General features: G+C 40.3%; 1 protein-coding gene across 3 annotated transcripts in view; it reads left to right on the forward strand.

Moving 5' to 3' along the window:
* Window positions 1-17,213, forward strand: part of LOC127654358 (protein polybromo-1-like) — a 30,465-nt gene extending 13,252 nt beyond the window's left edge. For 2 of the 3 annotated variants that reach the window (XM_052141495.1, XM_052141496.1), the window contains exons 13-30: window positions 1,871-1,950; window positions 2,069-2,348; window positions 2,883-2,988; window positions 3,075-3,738; window positions 4,249-4,460; window positions 4,636-4,806; window positions 4,913-5,070; window positions 5,253-5,501; window positions 5,601-5,746; window positions 5,836-5,993; window positions 6,949-7,132; window positions 7,645-7,846; window positions 8,136-8,334; window positions 9,900-9,980; window positions 10,848-11,009; window positions 15,849-15,916; window positions 16,000-16,207; window positions 16,351-17,213. In XM_052141495.1, the coding sequence (XP_051997455.1) occupies window positions 1,871-1,950; window positions 2,069-2,348; window positions 2,883-2,988; window positions 3,075-3,738; window positions 4,249-4,460; window positions 4,636-4,806; window positions 4,913-5,070; window positions 5,253-5,501; window positions 5,601-5,746; window positions 5,836-5,993; window positions 6,949-7,132; window positions 7,645-7,846; window positions 8,136-8,334; window positions 9,900-9,980; window positions 10,848-11,009; window positions 15,849-15,916; window positions 16,000-16,207; window positions 16,351-16,514 (3,492 nt within the window). In that variant the 3' untranslated portion in view covers window positions 16,515-17,213. The remainder of the gene's footprint in view (window positions 1-1,870; window positions 1,951-2,068; window positions 2,349-2,882; window positions 2,989-3,074; window positions 3,739-4,248; window positions 4,461-4,635; window positions 4,807-4,912; window positions 5,071-5,252; window positions 5,502-5,600; window positions 5,747-5,835; window positions 5,994-6,948; window positions 7,133-7,644; window positions 7,847-8,135; window positions 8,335-9,899; window positions 9,981-10,847; window positions 11,010-15,848; window positions 15,917-15,999; window positions 16,208-16,350) is intronic. The other variant, XM_052141497.1, reaches the window with a different exon arrangement.
* The last annotated feature ends 17 nt before the right edge of the window (window positions 17,214-17,230 follow it).

The raw sequence follows: 17,230 nt of genomic DNA on the forward strand, positions 1-17,230 counted from the left end.
TTATATTTTGCATCTGGGACCTTGGAAACCAAGGTCCCAGAGTCTGGAGGAAGAATGGAGAGGCACACAATCCAAGATGCTTGAAGTCCAGTGTGAAGTTTCCACAGTCTGTGTTGGTGTGGGGAGCCATGTCATCGGCTGGTGTTGGTCCACTGTGCTTTATTATGTCCAGAGTCAACGCAGCCGTCTACTGGGACATTTTTGAGCACATCATGCTTCCTTCAGCAGACAAGCTTTATGGAGATGCTGACTTCATTTTCCAGCAGGACTTGGCACCTGCCCACACTGCCAAAAGTACCAAAACCTGGTTCAATGACCATGGTATTACTGTGCTTAATTGGCCAGCAAACTCGCCTGACCTGAACCCCATAGAGAATCTATGGGGCATTGCCAAGAGAAAGATGAGAGACATGAGACCAAACAGTACAGAAGAGCTGAAGGCCGCTATTGAAGCATCTTGGTCTTCCATAACACCTCAGCAGTGCCACAGGCTGATAGCATCCATGCCACGCCGCATTGAGGCAGTAATTAATGCAAAAGGGGCCCAAACCAAGTACTGAGTACATATGCATGATTATACTTTTCAGAGGGCCGACATTTCTGTATTTAAAATCCTTTTTTTATTGATTTCATGTAATATTCTAATTTTCTGAGATTCAGAATTTGGGGTTTTCATAAGCTGTAAGCCATAATCATAAAAATTATATCAAATAAAGGCTTGAAATATCTTACTTTGCTTGTAATGAGTCTATATAATATATTAGTTTCACCTTTTAAGTTGAATTACTGAAATTAATGAACTTTTGCACGATATTCTAATTTTTCGAGTTTCACCTGTATATTAGTAAAACAATTAAAATCAGTCGTTTTATTGAGTTTTCAGTATAACATTAAATGTATTAATCTACATTTCTCTTGACTCATCTGAATCATTTTCACCAAACTTATCACAATGCATTCTGGGATTGCTTTCTATGCAATGGATACATGAGAGGGATCTTAGAAGGCAGCATATTTTATCTGCCTACCTTGTGGTATAGCCTTCGTATCAGGAGATGCATCTATAATATCTTTAAATACTGTCTAGGTATGCGACTCGCTGTGTTTTTGAACAGAGCTTTTTATGTTAAAGGCAAAGTTTACCAAAAAATGAAAATTCTCATAATTGACTCACCCTCATGCCATCCCAGATGTGTATGACTTTCTTCAGCAGAACACAAAGAAAGATTTTGAGAAATAGCTCTGTAGGTCCATAGAGTGCAAGTGAATGGTGATCAGAAATTTGTAGCTCCAAAAATCACATAAAGCAAATATAAAAGTAATCCATATGACTCCAGTGTTTAAATCCATATCTTCAGAAGCAATATAGTAGTTGTGGGTGAGTAACAGAACCATATTTAAGTCCTTTGTTACTCTAAATCTCCACTTTAACTTTTAGATGTGAAAGTGAAAGTAAACAGGCACCACATGTGACTTTCAGATGTGAAAGTGGAGAGTTCGAGTAAAAAAAGGACTTAAATATTGTTCCGTTTCTCACCCACAGCTATTATATTGCTTCTGAAGATGTAGATTTAACCACTGGATGCTTATGGGTAACTTCTGTTTCCTTTCTGATCAGGACCTACAGAGCTGAGATATTCTTTTAAAAATCATTGTGTTCTGCTGAAGAAAAAGTCACACACATCTGGGATGACATGAGAGTGAGTAAATGATTAGAGAATTTTTTTTTTTTGGGTGAACTATCCCTTTAAAGGTTTTGGAAGAGATGTAGTTTTCTGTTATGAAATAGATTGCATAAACATACTAGCACCTTTTATTTAGATGAAATTGGATATAGAGGGTTATTTAGGTTTGTTATTTTATATTCTAGCTTAAGAAAAAAGAGGTTCGAGATGATGATGTAGACGTCTCGGCCGCAGTCTCTGACGTTGGAAGTGGTAAAAGGAAAAGGTGATTTAGATGACAATTTTATTTACATGCATTTTTCTATGAATATCACATTGCTATCAATATTGATAATTCATTTCAACATTCTTCCCTGTCCGCTCTCTTCATATGGTCCTTGCAGCCATAAGAAGAACACCAAGAAAAACAGAATGAAGATGCTGTATGCTGCAGTGACCGAAGCACAAGAAGCAGGGTCAGGACGACGCCTTTGTGAACTGTTTATGGTCAAACCCTCTAAGAAGGACTATCCAGACTATTACCAGGTCATCCAAGAGCCCATGGACCTGCGTACCATTGAGAATAATATCCGCACTGAGCGTTATAACAATGAGGATGCACTTATGGATGACATGAAGCTTATGTTTCGCAATGCCCGCCACTATAATGAGGAGGGCTCTCAGGTGGGCATCCTGACAGGACGTTCTGTGATAAGAGTGAGACTTTGAGAGGGGTTAAAGGAATATAGAACTAAATGTTCAATCAGAAAATAATCTGTCATTATTTACTCGCCCTCAACGTTGTTACAAACTCCTATGACTTACTTTCTTCTGTGGAACACCTAATTTCTGAGCTGTTCTTTCCATATGATAAAAGTGAATGGGGATGAATGCTGTCCAGTGTTGACATTTGTGCTATATCCCAAGTCTTCTGAAAGCATACAATGGGACACAATTTGTATGGACTAATTTTATGGTGCTTTTTATTTTATTTCACTTATTTCTTTTGGAGATCGACAGAATTCACTTTCATTGTATTGAAAACAGAAACTTCATGAAGGATAACATTTTATGTTCCTCAAAAGAAAGTGAGTCAGTTTTGGAACAACATGAGGCTGTAAAAATAATTACAATAATACATTTTTGGTGAACTATACCTTTTATATGATGCTAGTTTTGTAATTGTCCTAATTTGTTTGTTGTTTTTTTTTCCTGCAGGTTTACAATGATGCAAACATCTTAGAAAAGATTGTAAAGGATAAACAGAAGGAACTCGGCCCTGCCCCAGAGGAAGATGACATGGGCTCTCCTAAACTTAAGCTTCGTATGTTCTTTGGCTTATTAAAATACTGACACTTTCAGATCTTTACACTTTAGATCACACTAACGCTTCATAATTACTCCCCAAAGGACGTAGCGGAGCTGCAGTCTCCCCTAAAAAGGCACGCCCCCAGACCACACCACTTCAACAGAAGCTTACTGATCTCTACGAAGCCGTGCGCAACTTTACAGACAACCGAGGCCGACGTCTCAGTGCAGTTTTCCTGCGCCTGCCATCACGTTCTGAGCTGCCTGACTATTATGCTGCCATAAAGCGACCCATTGACATGGAGCGCATTCGCAGCTACATGGTACTGGGGCGCTACCAAGATGTGGACTCGCTAGCAGAAGATTTCATCCTTATGTTCAACAACGCCTGCACCTATAACGAGCCAGAGTCTCTAATATATCGTGACGCACTGCTTCTCCATCGAGCTTTTTTGGAAGCCCGTCGTCGACAAGAGGATGAAGAGGAAGGAGTTGAAGGTTGTTTACGTGGTGTGTCGGTTGCCCCACTTGTACGTGAGCTCATCCGTAATCTCTTTGTTTCAATGATGGGTCACCAGGATGACGAGGGGCGCTGCTACAGTGACTCTTTGGTGGAGGTCCCAGCCGTGGACCCAGCTAACCCAGAAGACCCACCCCTCAGTTTAGAGATTATTCGCAATAATGTGGAGCATGGGCACTATCGTAGACTGGATGTGTTCCAGGAGCATGTGTTTGAGGTGTTGGAGAAAGCTAGACGCCTCTACAGGTAAGCACTGAAGTATGTGCAATCACAGGACCTATAGCAGCTTTTGAGTCATGGGCACCCAGGCTTGAGTTCGACCTGGGTCCTCCCCCAAAAATGTCACAATTGACCCTCTTTGCTTTGGACATGTTTCTTGTCTTATTGTGGATGATTCATCAGTGCATTGTATTCCAAAGAAAAAAAATATGTCTTCATAATCTTTCATCAAAACTTTCTCCTCTTCTCAAACGATTTCCCTTTCCTACTGATGTCATTTTGGTAGCATAGTCTGTTTTAGCAAAATGCATTCAAGTCTGTCTCAGTTCTGGAATGGATTGCCCCTTTTTTATGATTCAGTTAATATCTGATCAAGTCCTGGCCTCTTCAATCAATCTGTTTCACTTGGAATTATGACAGATTAAAGATGTTGAATGGGTGGTGAAAGTAATTTCATGTTAAATTTAAACTGAATTAACAGTAAAGCCAGAGAGGGTAAACATGAAAATCTGAGCACAAATACTACTGTGTTTTTAGGACTGATTCCGAGATCTTTGAGGATTCAGTTGAGCTGCAGCACTTCTTTGTAAAGATCCGCGACGAGCTGTGCAAAAACGGTGAGATCTTGCTGACACCAGCATTGAGCTACACATCCAAACATCTGCATGCGGACGTAGACCAAGAGAAGCGAGAGAAACTGCCCCAAGAAGTTGAGGAAGACCGGCTGAAAAGAGAGGAGGATAGTAAAGGTTTGTTCTTCACTTTTCTGTGTTATGTTCGTCTTAGCTTTTTCTTCTATTGTTTTTAAAATGCAAACTCTTAACATGTGTGAAACACACTATAATGCCTCGCCGATAAAATTGTAAAATTGTTACTCTGGTAATAGATGTATTCTAATGTATACATTGCTTGTATGGTTGATAGCTCTTCCAGAAGAGGACAAAGTAGAGGGCACTGTGGGAAGCCAGTGGTCAGCGAACTGCAGCTTTGAGAACAAAACCTACAGTGTTGGAGACTGTGTTTATGTGCAGCCTGCAGAAGCCAATTTGCAACCTCACATTGTCTGCATTGAGAAACTCTGGAAGGATGAAGCTGGTGCGCACATCCTCGCTTTTCAACTCCATCACTTTCCATTTTTTAATTACTTTTTCATGAATGCCTCCATATGCTGTCAACTGCATGTTTCTTTAAATTCAACCAGGTGAACAGTGGATGTATGGCGGCTGGTTTTATCGTCCAGGGGAAACGTTCCATCTGGCCACACGCAAGTTCCTGGAGAAGGAGGTGTTCAAGAGTGACTACTCTAACCGTGTACCTTTAAGAAAAATCTTGGGGAAATGTGTTGTCTTGTTTGTAAAGGTGAGAATCATAAGCCACTGTTGTCTTGGTATGTTTTAGCTAGATCTATTAATAAATAAAAGCATGACCTAGAGTTTCTCAAACTGAGTCTTAGAATCTTATTTTTGTTTTATGAGATGCCACTCAAAAACTTTGCAGTATGTTACAATTAAGTCACTAAAATCTGGAATTGTTGTTTTTAGGACTTTTTTAAATTACAACCAGAAGGCTTCAGACCCGAAGACATCTATGTCTGTGAATCTCGCTACACGGTTAGAACCAAAACCTTCAAGAAGATTAAGAGCTGGTCCATGCCGACAAGCACGGTCAAATTTGTCCCTCGGGAAATTCCGTTACCCGTAGTCAGAGTCGCCTCCATGTTTGTCAGTGCTGCAAAACATGATCAAGACAAGTCTGACCTTCCTGATAGAGATGATGGTTTCATCGAGAAAGTAAGAAGAATGTGATTGATTTGTTGTGGATGCCTCTTATCTAGCTCAAATTTTCTTTAACTCTCTCACAAAAAAATCTCTCACACTTACTGTCCACAGGACCGAGAAGACGTTCCGGTGGAGGTGGCCAATGGGGAGCCAGGATGCCAGTACTATGAACAGCTTCACTACAATGACATGTGGCTTAAATTGGGCGACTGTGTCTACATACGCTCACATGGGCAGGTGCGTCCACGAGTAGTCAGGTGGGTAAAAAATGTTTGTTTTTCTTCACCCATATTATTCATTATGAATGTTATACATCAGTGATAGACTGAGTTGCTGTGGTTGACAGGATTGAGAAGATGTGGGTCCAGGATGGAGCAGGATTCTTCTTCGGACCCATCTTTATCCACCCTGAAGAGACTGAACATGAGCCAACAAAGATGTTCTACAAGCGTGAAGTTTTCCTCAGTAGCCTTGAGGAGACCTGTTCTATGACATGTATCTCAGGTATGGAGCCCTAAGTGATTTAACTTATCCATCCATCCAAACTTACATATAGGTCATTAAAATGCAAGTGTATGGTGATTCAACTTTTGAAGCTCCAAAAATCACAGATAGTCAGTATAAGTATCATCGATTGGAGGTCTGCTGTTAAATGTATGCCTTCTAAAGGGACACGGTCGCTTGTAAAAGATCAATATGCAAGTACTTTTTAAACTCTAAATCATCGCTTCCGTTCAGCACCGGTATGTGTGTGTGACGTAATCGCGTTGGCAATTGAAACACGCGAGAACTGAGGCACATGCGACACATGAAAAAAGCAGCACTGTTTACAACTAAATAGGAGGATAGTTGTACAGAAGCTTTGTTGGTTTTGGTTTAGATCTGTATTTATCGGTTTCTTTACTCCCAATAGTGCATTTGTGTGCTTATCATGGATGTCTTAACCGAGAGGAGAACGGGAGATTACTTCTGTATCAGCATTGCGAATATGTCACATGGGACTGCTTGGACTCCACCCTCTCGTGAAGCTTACCGGAAGCATTGGAGTAAATTTAAAAAGTACTTAAATATACTGTAGATTGTTTTTGCACAAAGATGGTATCGCTTTAGAAGTCATTAACCTCTGGAGTCGTATTGAGGACGTTTATGCTAACTGTCTGTGATTTTTGGAGCTTCAAAAGAGAAATCACATTCACTTGCAATTTAAGAACCTACTGAGCTATTTTTCTTCAAATGTGTTCTGGTGAGGAAAGGAAATCATACACACCTAGGATATCATGAGGGTGAGTATATAATGAATTTCCATTTTTGGGTAAGCTATTCCTTTTAAGTGTTTGATCATTTTCTTTTTAATTCTTCTAGTCCTCTATTCCCAACTTGTATTTGATAATAAAGTGGACCCAGTTTGACCCCATTCCATTCCCATAGTTTTCAGTCTTTTCTTTCTGTTTTTTCACAGGGAAATGTGTTGTCTCATCTTTCAAGGATTTCCTGTCCTGCAGACCAACTGAGTGCGCAGAGGAAGATGTGCTCCTGTTTGAGAGTCGCTACATTGAGAGTGAAAAGCAAATAAAGAAGTTTAAATGCTCTAAACGTTTCTCCCTCTCAGCCAAAGTGGTTGATGACGAGATCTACTACTATAGGTTTCACTTTCCTATCTTTATTCAGTTAAATATTAAGACTTGTATTGTGGCATTTGTGTGATTGCTTTATATTGTTGTGTTACAGTCAACATGAAATCTGGACCCTATTTATTTAAAGAGCATGTACCAGATCTTATTGTACATAATTCATCAGTTTGTTTTCATATGCTTTCATTATAAAGTTAATATGGTAATTTAAAGTCTGGAGAATATTATAAGGTCACGGCATTAATCGTGAATAACGATAGATTTGGTTTCTCTCTGAAGTGTGGGTTGATGTGAATGCCATTTTATGTTGACTTTAAAGGAAAGAGATTTTCTTGATGTTGTTGTTGATGCATTTGTTGAAAATATGGGAGTTTTAGGCAAGTCCCTCAAGTGTATTTAGTTTGCGTTTCATTCCTGTTGTAAACAATGCTGTAGTTGGTGTACTAGACTTCAAACCAAGCCCTTGAACCTATACTAAATCATTAATTGGGTTCAGCCACTGACTGGTTTGTGCTCGTTTTCAGAAAACCCATTGTGCCCCAGAAGGAACCATCGCCTCTGTTGGATAAGAAGATTGAGGAACTAGAGGCCAAGTTTGCAGACATGGAGGACCTGGATGAAGATATGGATGACATGGAGGAAGACGATGAAGCACCAGCGACACCAATGCCACCGAGTCAGGCTTCCACAACAAGTGACATGGATATGCCTTATACACCCCCACAGGTATTCCCAAGAGATCAGTTATTGCTCAGAATGACCATTGACCCTGAACTTTTGGAAACTAAACATTTTTGCATCTAGGAAAATGCAATGTTTAATGCACGGAACAAAATAATCATTATTTAATGTTTATTTATATTGTGGATATTGTCGTACATTGTGATCAGAAAATAAGACAATACACAATTTACTTTATTCAGAACTTGTTTAAATGTATTTTTCAGCTGATCAGGCTCAATTTTATCTCTCCATAACACTCTGTATTCTTTACACCCATGTTTACTATGGACAGTCCACACCAAAGATAAAGGGTTTGTCCAAGAAGGAAGGAGCCAAGCGTAAGATTAACATGAGTGGCTACATCCTCTTCAGCAGTGAAGTGAGAGCCATTATAAAGGCTCGTCACCCTGATTTCTCGTTTGGAGAGCTGAGCCGTCTGGTGGGCACTGAATGGAGGAACCTGGAAGCTACTAAGAAAGCAGAATATGAAGGTAAGTTCTCTATCAATCCAGAGAGGTTGCACAAGGGTACAATATTGCAATTAGTCATGGACCATATGACCAAAATTGTAAATCACTGTACATAAATTTGTGTCACAATAATGTATAAATCACAATATTGTTATTTTTGCTGAACATTCAACACATTTTAAAAACTGTATATATTAAGCATGTGGTAATGCTTAGCATTTTTTATTTGAAATTTCTAAGATGCAAACCAAAAGATCAAATTATTCATAGCAAGTTAGTAAATCTGGCATCTGACAAACACAACTTCTGTGTCACTTAAAGGAATGGTTCACCCCAAAAGGAAAATTATCATAATTTTCTCACCCTTATGCCACCCCAGATGTGCATGACTTTTTCATCAGCTGAACTCAAATGAAGATTTTTAACATTTCTCTTTTGGTTCATACAATGCAAGTGAATGGGTGCCAAAACTTTGAAGCTCAAAAAATAACAAGTCAGCATAAAAGTAATCCATAAGAATCCAGTTGTTAAATCACTAGCTTCAGAATCACTACTGGGCAAGGAGAAGTATTTCAAGCAAAAAAGTACTTAAATATTGATCAGTTTCTCATCCACACCTATCATAAATTTCTGAAAATGTGGACTGGTAAACACTGGAATCATATGGATTACTTTTATGATGCCTTTGTGCTTTTTGGGGCGTCAAAGTTTTGGCACCCATTTACTTGCATTTATGGAACAACAGAGCTTAAATATTCTTCTAAAAATCTTCTGTGTTCTGCAGAAGAAAGTTATACACATCTGAGATGGCATGAGGGTGAGTAATTGATGAGAGAATTTTAATTTTTGAATAAACTGTCCCTTTAAGATTGAAAGACTCAAATCAATGACACTGATATCATAAAACAGAATGTTTGACGACTCATTCTGATTGGATTAGCCACATTCAAACCCAAATTTAAAACAGCATACCTCTGACCGCACATCATTTGAATTCTATAATAATGCAACTAGTTTCGACGTTGTTCTGCAACCGCCAACAATTAAATTCCCTTTCGCATTACATCCCTCGATAACATGTGTTCCCTCATATTGGGGCACGTCACTCTCTGTATTTTTACATTACCCCATATTAGTCAATTGCTCTCATATGTATAATATGTAAAGCATTCCTGCCCACTAATAGCTGCGCAAATATATCCAAGGAATTATTCACACCAGATGTGTTATTTTCATCTGTGCTGTTTTTCCAATAGTTTTTTAATGTACTGCGCTAGACAGATATCTTTAACTGCTGCACTGCATCTTGCAGTTTTTTCAACATTTTGCCCAGGACACCATGTCAAGTTTAAAAGAGCTTCAACTTTAAAACAAAACTCAGGCACCCGAGTTCTGTCCTATTCATTGCGCTGCGTCCAGCTGTAATGCGAGAATGCGTTCAGTCTGAACGGCCCCTCATTTGTACAAACTTTTCTACAATAATGCAATATATTATACCGTCATACCATCCAGCCCAGTTGGCAGATTGATTCTCTTTTACACAATTTTGCTTGACACCTCTAATACAGTTTTCTGTGAATTTATAGAACGAGCGGCGAAACTGGTGGAGCATCAAGAACGGGAGAGAGTCCTTCAGCAGCAACAGCAGCAGGCTTCCCCAAGAGCAGGTACCCCAGTCACCGCAATGATGGGGGGGGTACATCCCCCAAGCGCTATGGGAATGCTAAACCAGGCCATGCCACCTGTGCCAGGTAATGCCAAACCCCCCCAACCTTGCTAAAAGAGACAGATGCAGCGTCTGGGCACCCTCTGACAATTCTCACCTATTCCAACCATCTAAACATCTACTCATCAACATTCACCAGTCATGTCACAGCCTTTCCCATTCCTAAAGAGTGCCCCATTTGTGCTGTTTTACACAATTTCAGTGAATTTAATTTGTATGCAAACTTAAATTAATTTTTTTGTCTTGTCTTATGTCATTGAATATTGCCACATTCTTTTTACACTTGCATGACCAGCCTTTTTATTAATCCCTTAAAGGTATAGTTCACCCCAAGGGGAAAATTCTTCATTTTTCTTCATTTTCTCACCCACATGTTCTTCCAAACTCATATGACATTTATTTTTTCTCCATGGAACATAAAAGGGGATGTTAGGCAGAATGTTAGCCACAGTCAGCTTTTACTTTTAATACATCATCTCGCACAGTTCATGTTAATGGTGAATGAGGCTGCCTTGCATTTACTTTTTTGTTCTTCAGAATAAAGTCAGGGTTTGGAACAACACGAAAGTGAGTAAATGATGACAATGTTAATTTTTGGGTGAACAATCACTTAAAATATTTAGATGCACTATTATTATTATTATCATCACATTTTGTGCTCCACATGCCTGGATTAACCCCATTTAAATCTTTACTCTTGTAAAGTTCACACTGACTTTCCATAATGACTGTTATTTTGTAGTGCATGACTTATTAGACAGCTGCATGTCATCAATGCATGGATCTTTTTGCTATCTCCTCACCCAAGGCATGATGGGAAATTATGGCCCGCCCTACATGCCTATGCAGTGTCCTGAGGGCATGTTGGGCATGGGTGGCATGTCACCTCATCACATGGGGGTGCCCCAGCTGCCTCCCCAGCACTACCTTCCACCAGGCATGGCCGGGTACCCTGGTATGCCCCCTCCGGGTAAGAAGCACCCTGATTAATCAGAAACCCCAACAAAAAAATGTAAGATGAAGATCATCTGACAAGCTCCAATCCAGTTTGTTCAACAATACAAAAGAAAATCTGATTCAAAATATTTTCTTCATTAGAAATTGTGTCCAGTCCCATTGATTATACATTAAATTAGGCCTGGGTGACTTATTGGGCTGGGTAGACACATATTTATTGACTATATGAAATTACATTGTGAATATTTCTTTTTATTTGGCAAGCAATTTTCCTAAACAGTAGGCCAGTTTCATGCCTCATGAGTGTAATTATATATATTAAGATATTTAATTTAATCTCATCAGTGATTCCCAACCGGGAGTACTTCAGCAGGTAACGGGAGGTATGGGACAATAATTGGATTTTGCTTTGTTTAACATATAAAACACAGTATATGACTTAAAATAAAAATAATAAGGATTAGAAGATTTAAGAACACTGGGTGTTGAGGGTGAACGTTTGGTTTGACTCGTTCTGTTTAATATATGTTCAAATGTGATATCAATGCAGTCCATTATTCATAATGTCTCTTAAAATATTTTCTGTTCTTTACAGCCAGTTATCGATTTAATTCTAACCTTGCGACTTCACACTCGTTATTATGCGCTCAACCAGTTGTGTTAAAGAGATGGTACCACTTTAACACTTGTTCTACATGTCAATGTACATACTCTTAAATAGTACAAATCATGCAATTAAACAATAAATATGTAATCTAACGTATGTATGCATGCATGCATATCTGCTGATTTGTTCGTTGGCCAATGTATATGGCCATATAGCCATATAGCACGATTGCGAGTGTGATATTGCTTATACAACAGTTCAATTAACAAATTATTTTTTTTAAATAGGAAAATCTGAGTATGGTCATAAAAAACACATTTGTGCATGGAACTAATTTCTTCGGCGACGGATCAGAATCTGCTGTTGGTAGGTCAAACCAAATGATGCGTCAAAGCCTTTGTTAGTAATTCAAAAATGTCATTAGAATGGCACGAACACAAGCGGAGCGATACACACAGTGAAGCATCGGAGTGCTTATCATGTGATCCGTACTCATGTCTCTCTTCCAATGAGATTCGAGGACCTGAACTAACGTGTGTGTGTTGCCTTTAGTACACATTTTTGGATTTTTGTCGATGTAGGGGTACTTGAGCCTGACTGATTGTTCTGTGGGGTTACTTGTGGCAAAAAAAGTTTGGGGAAATGCTGTTTTAAAACACAGATTCAAATTTTAGTATGTGCTATCACTCAAAAAAATTCACAGAAGTCCTGACCAGGCATTTTATTTGCTTTAAATACAGTATGCAGGTAAAAGTTTCTGTTTAATGCTAGTATGTATTGATATATTGGACATTTAAATAAAAATAAAATTTATACATTCAAATTATAATTGAACAAAAACAATATGGGTAGACATTGATTTTTACTATATTTCTTTAAACCTTTTGAATCTACTTGACAATAATGACAATTAAAAATATAAAGAGATCTTTGAGCTATGTCACCCAGCCCTACAATTATTCACTGTATTCATTTGTTTATCTGCATGCATTATATAATTTTAGATGCATTTATTTTATATGCTGGGAATTTTCTCAACAATGTCTTTACTCACACATTTTTTCCTGACTCAAGATTTGTCACCTCAACTTAATCTTTGTTTTACACAAACACCATATGCTTGGGGGAAAATGTAAAAAAAAAAAAACTAAACTGTTGTCATTTATACATCCTGTCAGCTCACATGAATTGCTAAAATATATATCGATCAGACACAACATTATAACCACCTGCTTAATATTGTGTTTTTCCCCCTCGTGCCGGCAAAACAGCACCAACCTGCACCTCAGAATAGCATTCTGAGATTATATTCTTCTCACCACAATTGTACAGAGTGATTATCGGAGTTACCATAGACCTCAAGTCAAGTGGTTTGTATTGTCGTTTCAACCATATACAGTTAGTACAGTACACGGCGAAACGAGACAACGTTCCTCCAGGACCATGGTGCTACATAAAACACCACAGGACAAACCTAGAACCACATGAGACTACACAGACTAAATAACATACCTATATAAAGTGCACTTGCAAACGTGTGCAAAAAGTACGGGACAGTACAATAAATTACAGGACAATAGACACAGTGAGTGACAGTGCAGCGCCAACCTGTACACAGTAGTGCAAAAGATGACAGTTTCTAAAAATGCCAAATGTAAACATTCTATGAGATAATTTTCTAAGCACATGGCAGTTATTGAGGTACCAGCCAGTTTTAAAGTGACGAAATTAAAGTGCAACTCAGGACATGAGTATAGAGGAGTCTGATGGCTTGGGGGAAGAAGCTGTTACGGCCAGACGGCCGGAGGGTGAAGAGTTTGTGTGAGGGGTGTGTGGGGTCGTCCACAATGCTGGTTGCTTTGCGGATGCAGTGTTTCTTGAAAATGTCTTTGATGGAGGGAAGAGAGACCCCGATGACATTCTCAGCTGTCCTCACTATCCTCTGCAGGATAGCGAAACGGTGCAAGTCCCAAACCAGGCAGTGATGCAGCTGCTCAGGATGCTCTCAATAGTCCCTCTATAGAATGTAGTGAGGATGGGGGGGTGGGACGTGGGAGCTGTGATTTCCTCAGCCTTCGAAGAAAGTAGAGATGCTGCTGGGCTTTCTTGGTAATAGAACTGGTGTTGAGGGACCAGGTGAGGTTCTCCACCAGGTGAACACCAAGGAATTTGGTGCTCTTTACGATCTCCACAGAGGAGCCGTCGATGTTCAGCGGAGAGCGGTCACTCTGTGCTCTCTTAAAGTCAACAACCATCTCTTTTGTTTTGTCCACATTCAGAGACAGGTTGTTGGCTCTACACCAGTCCGTTAGCCGCTGCACCACCTCTTTGTATGCTGACTCGTCGTTCTTGCTGATGAGACCCACCATGGTCGTTTCATCTGCAAACTTGATGTGATTCGAGCTGTGCATTGCTGCACAGTCGTGAGTCAGCAGAGTGAACAGCAGTGGACTGAGCACACAACCCTGGGGGGCCCCAGTGCTCAGTGTGGTGGAGATGCTGTTCCTGATCCAGACTTACTGAGGTCTCCCAGTCAGGAAGTCCAGGATCCAGTTGCAGAGGGAGGTGTCCAGGCCCAGCAGGTTCAGCTTTCCAATCAGGTGCTGGGGAATGATTGTGTTTAATGCTGAGCTGAAGTCTATGAACAGCATTCAAACGTATGAGTCCTTTTTATCTAGGTGGGTGGTGGCGATGGCATCGCCTGTTGAACGGTTTGAACGATACGCAAACTGCAGTGGGTCTAGTCAGGGGGGCAGCTGGGTCTTAATGTGCCTCATGATGAGCCTCTCGAAGCACTTAATGATGATGGGTGTGAGTGCGACGGGACGGTAGTCATTGAGGCAGGACACTGAAGACTTCTTTGGCATAGGGACAATGGTGGTGGCCTTGAAGCACGTTGGAACGATGGCGCTGCTCGGAGAGATGTTGAAGATGTCGGTAAGAACATCTGTCAGCTGGTCTGCACATCCTCTGAGCACTCTGCCAGGAATGTTGTCTGGTCCAGCAGCCTTCCGTGGGTTGACTCTACGTAGAGTTTTCCTCACATCAGCCGTTGTAAGACAGAGCACCTCGTCGTTGAGAGGAGGGGTGGTCTTCCTCGCCACCACGTTGTTCTGCACTTCAAACAGAGTATAGAAGTCGTTCAGCACATCTGGAAGGGATGCATCTTTGATACAGGAAACTGATGTTGTCCTGTAGTCGGTGATGGCCTGGATGCCCTGCCACATGCGCCGCGTGTCACCGCTGTCCTGGAAGTGAGCGTGGATTATCTGGGCATGTGCGCGCTTTACCTCTCTGATGGCCTGGGACAGTTTAGCCCTCGCTGATCTTAGTGCTGCCTTGTCGCCTGCTCTGAAGGCAGAGTCTCGGGTCCTCAGCAACGCGCGCACCTCCGCAGTCATACACGGCTTCTGGTTGGAGCGTGTGGTGATGGTCTTGGAGAAAGTGACATCATCAATGCACTTGCTGATATAGCTGGTCCGCGAGTCTTACCGCACAGAGCTGCATTTCTGTCGGCACGAAACAAGGCGAGCCCGTTTAGCTGAATGGCATCGTCCGGAACTCTGTCGCTGAGCCACGTCTCTGTGAAAATAAAGACGCAGCAGTCTCTAAACTCAAATTGTGTAGCCAAACTTTGGCAGTTTGAACCAGTCTGGCCATTCTCTGTTGACCACTCATCAACAAGGCATTTTCATCCACAGAACTGCCCCTCAATGGATTTATTTTTTTTTATTGTTAAATTAAGTAAATTCTAGAGACTGTTGTGTGTGAAAATCCCAGGAGATCAGCAGTTACAGAAATACTCAAACCAGCCCATCAGGCACCAACAATCATGCCACGGTCCACATTTTGTCCCTATTATGATGGTTGATGTGAACATTAACTGAAGTTCCTGACCCATATCTACATGATTTTATGCACTGCACTACTGCCACACAATTGGCTGATAATTGGATTAAAATTAGGTAATTGCATTGATGATTGTTGGTGCCAGATGGGCTGGTTGATGAGAGAGGTCAACAGAGAATGGCCAGACTGGTTCGACTACGGTAACTCCGATAACCACACTACATTTTGGTGAGAAGAATAGCATCTCAGAATGCTATTCTGAGTTGCAGGTTGGCGCCGTTTTGGCGACACGAGAGGACCTACACAATTTTAGGCAGGTGGTATTAATATTGTGGCTGATCAGTGTACATTAATGTCAAAAATTACATCAGAAGTTGTCTTTTCTTTCCTTTATAGGTGTGATGGGCCCAGGAATGAATGGAATGGCAGGAAGTCCTGCTCCTGGAAACCCTTATGGCATGCAGGTCAAGAATCATATTAATGCCGTGTTGCATTATACAGGATCATTAAAATACTCTAACTTGTTATGATCTCTTTATCCTTCCAGATGGGTGGTTATGGGTCAGGTCAACAGGCTCCGCCCCCATATCCAGGTCAGCTTGGTCAACCAGCTCAGCAACAGCCAACACCACCTATTTTTGTTGCCCCGCCTCCAAAACCCCAGCGTTTGCTGCATTCAGAGGCTTATCTGAAGTATATAGAGGGCCTTAGTGCTGAATCTTCCACCATTAGCAAGTGGGACCAGAGCCTTAAGGGTAAAAATGATTTGCCTGTTTAGAGAGCTGTTTTATCCATTCTCTTTATTAAACTTTATATACCAAGCAAGTACTATTTTTTTTTTTTAATATATATATATATATATATATATATATATATCCTCTGATTTTCTTCCCTTTAGCACAAAGGAAAAATTGTCAACTCACCAGGGAACAGGAGAGCCGCCTCCCTGCTCACTGGCTGAAGAGCAAAGGGGCTCACACCACGATGGCAGATGCATTGTGGAGGCTCAGAGACTTGATGATGAGGGACACTCTTAACATCCGACAGGCCTACAACCTTTAAACCTTCAACTTACCTACAACCACCACCCCCCCTAACTCTCAGGACTCTTAATTTATGCAAGACTATTCTCCTACCAAATCTTTCCTATGATGACTAAAGATCTGATTAAGTATTATGTACTCTGTCAGAAATGCTTCAGAAATAATTATATTCCATTGTGTGTGAGTGAAATAAATCTTTTAGTCACGTGTTTAGGTACACATGACGCACTGGATTGAAGTCACTAATGCATCAGCAGATTTTTAACCACTGATATGGATATGTTTTATGCCGTTTTGACATTTGAAAGTTGCATTCATTTTTCTCTAGATGAATTAAGTTTGTTTATGATGTTGAACCACATATGTTTTTATATTGTACGCTTTTAACCGTTCAAACTTGCTAAAGAAGCAACTCAGACACTGGTATCACCAATGTTTGTATACCCCCATAAAGTTATCTGGCTATGGCCACGTATATCAGTGCGAATTAGCTTTTATAAGACTTAAAATGAGCAAAGTTGTATTGGGATGCGGTAGCATTTTACAATTGATTTTTCTTTTTTTATATATATAAAATCAAAATAAGCTGAGTTTATTTTATTGATGTTATTTTGTAATTTCCCAGTTTGAACAGCTATAAAGCCTGTGCGGAATGCAGTCCCACAATACTTATTTGAACAATTGCATTAAAAAAAGAACAAATTCTTGTCAGTTTCACCAATAAACAACATTTCA

This window comes from Xyrauchen texanus, chromosome 13 (assembly GCF_025860055.1).
Source record: "Xyrauchen texanus isolate HMW12.3.18 chromosome 13, RBS_HiC_50CHRs, whole genome shotgun sequence".
Lineage (NCBI taxonomy): Eukaryota > Metazoa > Chordata > Actinopteri > Cypriniformes > Catostomidae > Xyrauchen > Xyrauchen texanus.